The sequence below is a fragment of the Eurypyga helias genome, unplaced genomic scaffold, assembly GCF_000690775.1.
Source record: "Eurypyga helias isolate BGI_N326 unplaced genomic scaffold, ASM69077v1 scaffold9484, whole genome shotgun sequence".
NCBI lineage: Eukaryota > Metazoa > Chordata > Aves > Eurypygiformes > Eurypygidae > Eurypyga > Eurypyga helias.
Window position 1 is genome coordinate 8,606 of NW_010248257.1, and position 12,535 is coordinate 21,140.

At 39.0% G+C, this 12,535-nt stretch overlaps 1 protein-coding gene across 1 annotated transcript in view; it reads left to right on the forward strand.

Moving 5' to 3' along the window:
• The window catches only part of QRFPR (pyroglutamylated RFamide peptide receptor), a gene marked incomplete at its 5' end in the record, with an annotated part of 8,385 nt that extends 592 nt beyond the window's left edge, over positions 1-7,793 (forward strand). Inside the window, 6 exons of the mRNA XM_010150993.1 lie at positions 1,224-1,332; positions 1,652-1,882; positions 2,501-2,562; positions 3,363-3,598; positions 5,157-5,254; positions 7,199-7,793. Coding sequence (XP_010149295.1) covers positions 1,224-1,332; positions 1,652-1,882; positions 2,501-2,562; positions 3,363-3,598; positions 5,157-5,254; positions 7,199-7,602 — 1,140 coding nt within the window. The remainder of the gene's footprint in view (positions 1-1,223; positions 1,333-1,651; positions 1,883-2,500; positions 2,563-3,362; positions 3,599-5,156; positions 5,255-7,198) is intronic.
• Positions 7,794-12,535: the final 4,742 nt, after the last annotated feature.

The following is a 12,535-nucleotide window of genomic DNA, read 5'->3' on the forward strand; positions in this document are numbered from 1 at the left end:
ATGCTAAGATTTCATTCAAGTAGCTTGAAATTGGTCTGCATGGTATATTTTTATTCTGTTTTAAGCCAGATCTACATGCACATTCACGGTGTTACTGGTGTTGAATGTGTGCTTGAAAGGTATAACTTCCATCATTTGCCCCTTGCCCTCTCCTTTCCTTTTCAGAGCCACAGAAAAAGTGATTTTTTTTGGTCAGCTAGAATTGGTATGACCAGTAGCAAACCAGTTCCTTCTTGTAAGCAACAGTGGCTTTTAGCCTGGCCTAACAGAAAGAAATTTCCATGTTCCTTGTTCCCTTCATGAAGAGAATCACAGAATGGTTTGGGTTGGAAGGGACCTTAAAGATCATCTAGTTCCACCCCCCCTGCCATGGGCAGGGACCCCTTCCACTAGACCAGGTTGCTCAAAGCCTCATCCAGCCTGGCCTTGGACACTTCCAGGGATGGGGCATCCACACCTTCTCTGGGCAACCTGTTCCAGTGCCTCACCACCCTCTCCAGGAAGAATTTCTTCCTGATGTTTAATCTAAGCCTCCCCGCTTTCAATGTAAACCCGTTGTCCTATTATGGATGACAGAAGACACCTTGTCTCACGGAAGGATTAAGTTTTGATAATCTACTGTTTGTTTTCTTTTTGATTTCTGTGCTTTTATTGCTTAAGGTATCTGTCACATCTTAAACCTTGACTAAGAGTTGGATCAGATATTCCTTTGGCTATTTGGAGTTTATGGACTATATCTGGGTAGGTATAGTTAATGATAAAGTAAGGGAAATAACCTTAGCTGTTACTGAAATGAATAGCTGATACTGAGCTGTAAGAATGTGAGAGAACTTTGACAATGTGGACATGCAAAATTATCTCAGGGTCAGAAATATGGTCAGAAATGAGGAGTAGGTTGTAAAAGGTGTTAATGTAAGATTTTTGAGAGAATCATTCAGTTTCTGTGGTGGCTGGGACTTGAGGATGAGTAATAGGGAATGACCAATATGTTAACAATTGAATATGTACTTTTGGGAAGCTCTGGTAGCAATGAAATCTGAAGATACGTACTAGCTGTGCATAAATGCGATGGGAACCTATACAACAGTGAAAATGCGGGCAGGAAATAGCATTTAATTTGGACAGTGTCATTAACATAATGTGTTAATCAGGAAAGAGGGAGACTTGAAAAATAGAAACATGATGAAGTTGTTGTATTTTTCTTCTTATGTTATGCCTCTTAGAGGACTCTTATGTATATATCACTTGGCAGAATGATGCATAAGTGCCAAAGTGTAGAAACAGAGTGGTATTTAAATGAGCAGAAGGAATATATTTGCAACAGCAGAAAAGGTAAACTTTTAAACTGGTAACACCTTCATAGAATTGGAGACTGATCTGCCAAAATAAAAAGATAATAAATTTCCCTGTAGTTCACCATATTTGAAAACAGGTGATGGAAGAATTGTTCAAAAGTGAGATAGGAATAAGTGTCAGAATGATACAGAGCAAGTGAATATGTCCTTAGAAGTGCTGGATTTGCAGATGTAGTGTGTACAGCAGAAGAATGACTATTGAAATCTGCATTTGACTAATAGCTTAGATTTAATTTAACAGCTACACTGCTAAGTCCCCTATGTAAGTCTGTTCTTTTTGCACAAATGCATTTTAGTATTGAAATCTAGTATTAATAGCTTTTCCATGAACTGCAACAACTGTACACATTACTTTCTGACTATTGCAGGTGCCTTCGCATGCAAGATGGTACCGTTTGTTCAATCCACTGCTATTGTAACTGAGATTCTTACAATGACCTGCATTGCTGTGGAAAGACACCAGGGAATTGTGCATCCACTAAAAATGAAATGGCAGTACACCAATAAAAGGGCTTTCACGATGCTTGGTAAGATATTGGGCATCTCCAGTAATTGTGTCTATAGAGCAATGATCTTCAGTGTAGATGGCATGACAGAACAGAAGGCACTGATGTGTCCAGCAGTTCAGAGGTACAGTTAATGCTTACTCTGGTAATGTTTATAAAATAGCTCAAGGATAGTGCCTCTATGTATAGTAATCACTTACCAAAATTCTGACAATAAACATGAATCTGAAGTCAAAGATTTACTTAACCAAGACGCTGACAAACCTTTGGCAGTCTTTATTTTATTTATTTATTTATTTTAAGAAAGGTTCAAAATGTACCAGCGCTGCTAAAGCAATGTCACAGCTGTAAATGGTCCTTCTGTTATAATACAAAGAGAACATAGTCCTGTTCATGTGAAGTTGCCTTTACACTTGAATACCAATAAATGAAGGCAGTTTGAGAGAAAGAAAACTGGTAGCAAGAGAGCATGCTGCTATTGATGTGAATGTTGACTGATGCATGCCTGATATAGAAAACTGTACTTTATTTAAATTGTCTGCTTTGCCTGACTTTTTAAAGAAGAAGCTGTTAAACTGTTCATACCGAAACTTACGCTGCTTGTTGGACATAATATTAAAAAATTGTGTTTGTTTACAGGCGTAGTCTGGTTGCTGGCACTTACTGTTGGGTCACCTATGTGGTACGTGCAACGGCTTGAGGTATGTTAGGTGAAATGGGAATTTACATTTTACAGTCGGTCCTTGCTGGATCTTTTTGTACCTTTAACAGTGAAATAGAATGAACTCCTAGGAAATGGAAGTGGGGTAAGAGAAGTGGAGCTTTTTTTCTGTGTGCCAGCATGAGACAGGCGAAGGATTAGGACTTGTATGCACTGGAAAAAGGACTGTCAGCAGGGACTAGTCACATCTACCCTCCCCAGTTGTGTCAAAGAGCAGTAATTACATCTATGACTTCGACTGTCGCTTCCTTTTGGTTTATAGGTGCACTGGCACCCAGCAGTATAGGACTTAGATTACTGTTTTGGGATGACATAGTGTTCCCCAAGATTTGGAAGAAGTGTGTCTAGTTTAAAATGTAATCAGCTGCCCGTTATAGTTTAAGGAGTTACGGTATACTTTTGGAGGAAAGAAGAGGCTTGTCAGAATCCGCTGCTTGTGAGTCTGAATGTTAACAATTTTTTTTTTTTTAAGTGAGTAATATATGAGGTTTCTATACACCCATCTTTACTTACAAAATGCATATCCAAGGTCTCCTTTGAAAATCCTTGTTAAAAAGAAAAGTTTTGAGGAGGAGTGCAAATCAGAGCATCCTCTGACCTCTCTCTGTCAACTTAGATCAACCCAACACTTGATGTGGAAAAGTGCTTGGAAGAATTTTGTCACTTGAAAAAATGTCTGTTGAATTTTGGTGTGTTAAGAGCAAGGAATATTTGAATGTGCTTGGTTTTTACACTTGGGGTAAACACTGTAGTGACTCCTCTCCTTTACACTTGTTACAGGTTAAATATGACTTTCTGTATGAAAAAGTGTATGTTTGTTGCTTGGAAGAATGGGCCAGTCCAATTTATCAGAAGATATATACGACCTTTATTCTTGTCATACTCTTCCTTCTTCCACTGATGTTGATGCTTTTTTTGTATACTAAAATTGGCTATGAACTCTGGATTAAGAAACGAGTGGGAGATGCATCAGTTCTTCAAACCATTCATGGGAGTGAAATGTCTAAAATATCAAGGTTTGTAAATTAAAATATGGTTGGAACTTTGACTTCTAGAACACTTTTTCCTGACAGTGTATGAAACCCAGTTTGTGTGAGGGAAATACCCCTCTTTCCTCATCCATTGGGAGGTCTACAAGCATAGACCAGCTTTTTAAAGCTAGCTTGTTATTTGACACTTAGATACCCATTTTAAGATAACTTAGACAGATTTTCTTCTGAGTATAGTGTAGCCACACCTTGGAAGTCAAGCCCTTTCAATAAATCTCCTATTATACATTGTGAAATGCTTGTTTTTAAAATATGTAGGCTATGAGTTAGAAAATAACTCGGGGAAAATGCTGCTACATTATTTCCATATGTTCTATGGAAAGTTCTTTATATAATTCTGAGACTGTGGAACACTGCTTTCTGATCCTATTATAAGTTAAATTGGCATATGGGAAAAAAAATCAAAATTCATTTAAAAACTACTTTGGTACAGTTTAACTTGATACAGCTTCCAAGGATTTTTGACTGTTCTCACATGTGTTTGTGTGAGACTATCCAGATGGTAATGCTCTGTCTGAAAAGTTATGAAAATCAATAATTATTGACATTGCTATTTAGCACTAAATATGGGCTGCGCTTTATATTGCCTCGTGTTTTCCTTTTATTTGGTAAATTCATTTGTTGCCTGATGTGCTGGAAATCTCTAATGGCTCTGCTCACTGAGGAGAGTATCACCTGTAAAGAGAATACTGACAGGCAGCTTAAAGATAAATGATTCCTTAGTTATTTGTATAACCAAGTACCTAAGGAAGTGGACTCTTATAAGTCAAAACTGAAAGAGGGTGCAATCTCACAGGAGTTAGTGACATGAAATCTTCAGACTACTCCTCAGTTTATTTCCATACAGTGGGGAGAAGATCTTACTGTAACTGCTACCAGTAAAGTAGCTCAAGTGAGAAATCCATCTTGGAATCTATAAATGTAGTTATATGAAATATATCAATTTGGGGATGATGATAAATGTGTGTATACCTTGAGTTTATGAGATATTACAGTGGAGGCAGGGGGGAGTGTGTATCTTGCTCTTACTTACCTTGTACTTCACCTATCACCAAAGGTTGAATGTTACAGGTGTAGTTTCACTTATTTTCTGTCAAATTCTCTGTGTAATCAGATGCTGCAGGTATGGTCAGTGCTCCCAGATCTAGGAAGGGAATCTTCGTTTTTTTGCTATTCATGGAAATTCATGTGGTTCCCTCCCTACATCTCTTACTATTGGAATTGCATCTGCTTGAACAGAGTGAAAATGCTGCAACATAGGCTAATGTCATTGTTTGCTGCAGCTGCAAAGTGCATTGCTTTCCCAAAGGAGAGAAATAAAAGGTGTTACTTGATGTATTAGCTTTATATGATGTGGCTTTTTTTTTTGTTATAAAGAAAATAATGTATTTCCAAGCATTTTTTTCAGGGTTTTATTTGCATCTGCAACCATCAGAACAGATTTACAGCTCTAACTTGAAGAGACACATCTAACTACCAGTCAGTTCTCAGTGATTCAGTATGGAATGTCTCGATGCAATTTCAGGAAGAAGAAGCGAGCAATTGTTATGATGGTGACAGTGGTGTTTCTCTTTGCAGTCTGTTGGGCCCCTTTCCATGTGATTCACATGATGATAGAATACAGTGAGTATCTGCCATGTGTCATACAGTAAAGCCTTTCTTTTTTCTTTTTTTTTTGATAATGGAATTGCAGGTTGTGAAAAGCTGGTGCTGCTGCAGCATTCGGCTGTAGAGTAGCTTCTGCTAGCACAGGTTAAGGTTGTGCTTATAAATCCTGTATCACTGTCTTTTAATATTGATACATAGCCAACAATAGATGAATTACTCTGAAGTCTACGAGTGATAGATCTGTAGTGCTCATGGAAAATGAGTACGTTTCAAAAAAACTATTATCACAGAATCATTTAGGTTGGAAAGGAACCTCAATATAGTGTTGGGGAGATACCTTATATTTGACATGAACTTGTGTGTCAGCCACATCTCTTCTTCCCTGCTGTTTGAATTAAAAAAACCCCATATAATCTTTATGTCTTGCTATAAACCCTACTTAAGTTTGTTGCAGGGTAGGAGGGAACCCAAACTCTCTGCCAGCTCAGTTAGAACCCTTTAGAAAGGAGATTGTCATTGCTTCTGAATTTGTACAGCACATAATTCAGTCCCAAAAAAGATGTTTGCTAAACTTTACAAGACTCAAGAAAAAGCAAGACTTGACTTTTAAGATGGTGAGCATATCTCTGTATATTCCTTTTCTTTCTGTGTCTGCCATGCTACCTTCATTTGCTGGAAGGTCAGAAGTACCTGTCAGGAAGGTAGAAGTTATTTCCATGTATAAAACCTCTTGACCAAGTAACTTTGTAATTCAAATTTAAGTTTAATTTAATGTGTCAAGGCTTCTATTTGCATCTACTTAAGTTGTCATACTGCTGTGAGTTAAACTGTTACAGAATACTTATCCCTTCACTCTTCCTGATTTTAATGAGTTGGATGTACTGGAAATAAAAATACTGGACATCAACTGAATGTGGTGGGTATCATCTCTCTGAACTTTTCCAGTTGTCTTGACTGGATACAAGCTTGGAAATGCCCTCAGTGCTTGTTATGTTTGCTTTTTGCCATTTTTTCTATTCTGTGGGGTCTTGAACTGTTCATCTCTCATCTCCTGCATGGGCACTGGGATAGCATGTGGGACTATGCAGCAGGCTATGTGTAGGAACAAGAGGAAGTTTTTTAGTAGTTCATGTACTCTGCTTGCCAAAGGCAGCGGCTGTTTCTTTGTCTTCTGTCACAAATAAGGTTGTAGAAGATAAATCAGTAGCCCTGCAGCCTGTCAGCTGAACCAAATGGTGTTTGTGTCTGGGTAGAATCAGAAGTGCAGAAGCTATAACTATTGTCTGGATTGTCCCATGTTAACGTTGTCTGTGACACTCCATGAACTGTTTGCTCTCTTTTCATTGCTAATTTCAGGAATTATTTCAGGTGCTGCAAGGCCTTTATTTTACTTGCCATATAAACCTTTGTAGTATTTTATCTAGAGTTTGGTCACTGAGCATTTGAATTCAATGAATGCAGAGTCCTCTGGGATTTCAGTGATGAAAAAGTGAGACATGTGACCAAGAAGATGCATTTTTACCTCCAGGAGTTCCTCTGTGCTGACACAGATCAGGAATCTGTGTGTGGTCAGGGACAAGACGGGGATTGGTGGTAAAGTACTTAAACATTTGATACGGATGTGAAACTCAAAGCCAGAAGAACAACTTGAATAAATAAGTGCTATATCTAGCAGACTGGGAGCTTTCTGTTGCTGGGCCATTGGGCAAGTTTTTTGGCTCATAAATTGCCTTTTCTGAATGACTCTGTCCTTACTTACATATACACAAAGCAGCACTATGTGGTAGATCTTGGTATTTCCGTGCTGATGAAACCCTATTGCTAATATTAAGAACCTCCAGCAAGTTCTTTCATAGATTTGAAAGACAAGCTTCTAATGCCAGACTGGCTATAAATAGGCAAAGTAGTGGGCATTTATGCCATTCTGTGCTTACAGCATATTTCCTTTTTGCTTTCTAGGTAATTTTGAAAAGGACTATGATGATGTGACAGTCAAAATGATCTTTGCAATCGTCCAGATTATAGGATTCTTCAATTCTATTTGCAACCCTATTGTGTATGCTTTCATGAATGAAAACTTCAAGAAAAATTTCTTGTCGGCCATCTGCTTCTGCGTTGTCAAAGACAATGCGTCACCAACCAGGCAACGTGGGAACTCAGGGATTACTATGAGGCGGCAAAAGGCAAGTGTTTCTCAGAGAGATCCCGTTGACTCGGACGAAGCCAGGAGGGAGGCATTCAGCGATGGCAACATTGAAGTCAAGTTCTGCGATCAGCCAGCTTCAAAAAGGAATTTGAAAAGGCACTTAGCCTTATTCAGCTCTGAGCTGACTGTGCATTCTGCATTAGGAAATGGACAGTAGCATCACACAGGGTTTGAGAATGGAAAAAGCATTGTCTTTATACAATAACTTCAAACAAGCCATTTAAAATAATTTTCTACTTTACGTGCTGAACTGAGGGGGAAAATACTTTGTGGATTATTATAATGTTGGAACAGTGGTTGAGAAAATGTAATATATTTTATAAGGATGAGGAGTAAAACTTTGGAAAATAGTATTACTGTTAAGATTTTTGGGCGGGGGGGGAAATATTCTTCTTAAGCTAATTTAGGGCTTGTTTGCCCTCTGCTTTAGGTACACTAAACAACTATTGCTTGCTCTGTTTATTCTGTCTGGACACTGGCACACTGCTGGACCATACGCAGCTGAATGCCAGAAGACAGGAATGATGGAGAGAGCACACACTTTTTTTGGACAGCTTGGAAATCTGACATGGATATAACATTGTGAGATCTGCTTTCTGCTGCTTTAAGGAAAGAGGAGCTTCAGGTATGAGCTCAGGGAAAATGCAAACTGAGAGGCAATTCTGTTCTAGAAAATTATGTGAAAGAGCCAGCCACAATTTGACTCTGAAAAGATTGAGACTTAAACATTGCATGCATGTTCAGATTGTTAACAGGAAGCATATTTGAAATTAACAATGCATGTATAATTAATGTGCTGTTTTCACAGGTTAATTCTTGGGTACAAATTTAAATGCTGATGTTTAAATTACTGCCCTGTAAACTGCATCGTTCTGTGGAAAAATGTGGAAGTTGAAAAAGTGCCGCACAAGAGCATGCAGATGCTGGAGGTGCAGTCTATAAAGTAAACACCGAGTTTAGCTTACAGTCATGTTTGGCTATGTGACTTTCAAACTATAAGTGTGGTGTTGCCATTTTCTGGAGGGACATAAGGGCCAGATCCAGAGCCTGTTGGGACTCTACAGAAGACTTTCAATTGAATATCCCAGTCTTTTGACCAGATGCTTCTCTGAAGATATGCACAAATTTTTCTGTCCCACCATCATGTTCAAAGTGGATTAATTACTGTCTAAGACCAGGGCCAGTGTTCTGTTATTTTCAGGCTTCACAGTAAGCGATGGGGCTGAAATCCATATAATCATTTTTCCTCTGAGTGGCTCAAACTGAAAAAGTGTAAAAGGGTGCTTACAGGTGTGGGACTGAGGGAAAGATGTGGTCTAGAATGGTATACAGTGATCTGGTCCCATAAATGAGGCTTTGAAATACATGATTTGGAGCTCCAGCTGAGTTTAGGTTGGATCCTTTAGCCAACCTAGATCCAACAGCCTGTGAAGTGTTGGTGCTTACTTCAGTCATTCCTTGCTTCACCTAAGGGGCATTGGTGTTCCCTTAGTGATAAATTTTAGGATTCTTTTAAATTGCTACTTTGCACTTCATTTACAATGAAAATTTACACTAAATTATCCTTGTATAAATGGGAATTAATCTGATACTTCCATAATGTTTATACATTTACACAGGCATTCTGGTGCTGGTTTGTGACATATTTTTTATTTACTGATATATTATTTATACTGTATATGCAACGAGAGAGGAAGACTTGTCCTGACAGCCAGGAATTAAGAGCACTCCTGTTTACGTAAGTGTATCTATTAGATAATAACAGTTTTAGAGAGCTGCGTCTGGGTACAAAACCAGGAATGAGATCAGGTTTTGCTTTGCAGAGTCATGCAGACATGGCCCTGGATATTACCTTTGAATAATGCTGTAAGCAACAGCAACAGTTTTTGCCTGCAATTACAACTGTGACTTTCTTTTCTGTCTTGGCTTATCTTTCATCTTTCTGGACAGGGGCCTTTTACTAAAAGTTTTCTGTGCTGGCTGAAGGTGTTTTATCATCATAGTTTTTCTCTGTTATTGTAAAGTTTGCCTGGCTGATGATAACTGTGTTTTGACAGATTCTGTAACTGAAAACCAATTTATTTGAGCTTTTTATTTATTTGCACTGCTAATTTCAGTGACAGATTTTAATAAGTATTTAACAAAAACTGCCAAGTGTTTTATGTTTTTGTTTCATCTTACCTGTTTCTTCTGTTGTCTCATAAAATGTTATGTCAACGAGTAACTATTGTAGTGTTGTATTACATTTTTCATTAAAATTCCTTTTTGGCATTGCTGGTGCTGTTTCACACTGGGAGCATCGGCTGTAAACTTCATTCTTTGAGTCTGTCTTTGTTTAAAGATTCATATAAGCTTATATGTGCTTTTTTAGTGATTAAACTCCAGTCTTGTTACAGGTGCCAGCTGGTACTGTAAGCCTGAGAGATGTGATTTAAAGGACTTCACAGACTCTGGTGGTGGGGTAACTTGCAGTCTTTAGGTAGGAAAGAATTGGTAAATGTTTCAGCACAGATATAGGTGGCTACCATTAGATTAAATATAAACAAAATTACTAAAGACAGTTCTCGTACTATCCTTAATGATAGCTGTATTATTTGTGCATTTTTGACACAATAGATTTGTCAGAGACAGATAATCTTGTGAGACATTCTAGCTGCAGGGAATATCAAAACCTTTATTGACTAAAGCAGAACCAAAATTTTGCACGTGTGTGTATGTATATATATATATATTTAATCTGTCAGAGCTTCAACTTTGATTTAACTAACAAAACGAACTGTTCTGTTGAATCAGGTCAATTGTCAGTCCAGGCTAGTAGCCTGGCTCTTGCAAAGGCTCTTGCCATGTGTTTCTGCGTGTGTGGCTGTAACTTAAGTACTTCAAACCAGTGAAAGGGAGCACTGCTGTGGAAAGAACAGCCCTGCTGTCCTCCCAGCTAGCTTGCTTACTCCCATCTTTGTATTTACAAAATTGCATGGTGAATCTTGATCAGAAAGATTTCTGGCTAATGATTTTACTGGAGAACAGAACGGTGCTCATTTCCCTAAACTGAGAATATTTATCAAAACTGTTGTGTTGTTTGAAGAAAAATGCTTCCTCAGAAAAGTTTCTTTCTGATATCTTAGTTACAAATCACTTACAATTTCCTTGGCTCTGATCAAATTAATGAGAAACTTATTTTATTCTCAGCTGTAAGGGGCTAAGCCTTAAAGTTAAGATGAGATGATGACAAGAGCCTGAAAGGTCACATTCAACTGAACAGAGACTGGAAATCTGAATGGACCAGGAATAAGTGTTAAATGTGTGGTCTTGCTCAGCTGAAATCGGAAAGTATGAACAAGGAAAACAGTGAGTAGAAGGGAGTGAACCCCCTCAACTGCGCATCTGCTACAGAATTCTCATTCTTCTGGAGGGGAAGGAAAAAAGGATAAACATTAAGATTTCTTCCTGGCAGAATTCTTTTACAGGTTGTGGAGGAGTGGGATTAGTTTCAGAGTACATCAAAGGGATTCATTTGTGGGTTTGTTTTTGAGCTTTAGAAATAGGTACTAGGCTGTAATACTTGGATGAATAGACAGGGAACTATGCTTTTATTGAGGAGAACTGATGCTGCTACGAGCTAATACAGTGCAATGCAGGCATTAAATAATCTGAGGATGATGAACAACTGAACAGAGAACTTGCAGTTCCCCTGTAGTGTCGACAGTGTTTTCATAAGATAGCTGTGGTTAGAGTGAGAGAGGCATTTAGGTGCAGATCAGGAGATGCCTATTTGAAGTGTCATTCTGGTTTCAAGTAGGCTTTGATTGTTCCCTAAACAAGGATTTGTTGGATTTGTGCTGGAAACGGTGTTGCTGACGCAGGGATGTTTTTGTTACTGTTTTGTTGTGTAAGCAGTGCTTACACAGAGTCAAGGCCTTCTCTGTTCCTCACACCACCTCACCAGTGAGCAGGCCGCGGGGCAACAAGAAGTTGGGAGGGGACACAGCTGGGACAACTGACCAACTGACCAAAGGGATGTTCCATACCATATGCCGTCACGCTCAGCATATAAACCTGGGGGAAGAAGGAAGTGGGGATTTTCAGAGTGGCGGCATTTTGTCTTCCCACGTAACTGTTACATGCGATGGAGTCCTGCTTTCCTAGAGATGGCTGAACACCTGCCTGCTGATGGGAAGTGATGAATGAATTCCTTGTTTTGCTTTGCTAGTGTGCACTGCTTTTGCTTTAATTATTAAACTGTCTTTATCTCAACCTGCGCATTTTCTCACTTTTACACTTCTGATTCTCTTCCCCGCATCTCACCAGGAAGGGAGTGAGCGAGCGGCTGTGAGGTGCTCAGTTGCCGACTGGGGCTAAACCACAACAAATACCCGCGAGAAATGATGTTTGTGAGGGGAATGTTAGTGGTGGTAAGGATTTAGAAGGGAGCACGCCCTAGAAGTTGGAGGGAAAGGTGAACAGATGCATGAAGGCTGACGGCATGAGCAAAGCAGAAATAGGCTGTTGAAAAGCACATGTAAGTAGATATAAACCCATGTCCAGGGTCCAAGGCTTGGGTATGAAGTGCAGATGCAAGTCCTTTGCTTAGCCTTGCTGAAAAAGTTGTTGAGCTGAGAGTATGCATCATAAAGCCATCTAATCAAGCAATTGCAATTTTTTTTTGCCTCTTTCAAAGATAGCAATGGCAAGTCAAGAAGATGAGAAAAGTTCAGTTTGAGGCATGAGGGGAAAGATCTTTCGGAGAGTTAAAAAAAGATAGCAATTTAAGAATATTGAATATCAGCCTGTTCAGAGGAATAGTGGGATGCAGCCTCGCTCCAGGTGTCCCATGGTTGTCAAGCCAGCAGAGCTGTACGATGTGCCTGCATCAAGGGGGTAAGTATAGAAATTCTCAGCGTGGCGATGTGTTAGTCCTGTCTATATGCTGATTACATGATCAGCTAATATGTAATGGTTGTATATGGTGCTTGCTGAGCCTTTGAGTATGGTAGAAGCTGTGAAAACAAGTGAACCAGTGGAGGGGAAGGGACACCTAAAAAATGAGAGAAATAAACAGAGAGCATTGAAGATGAAGACTGGATTGTAAT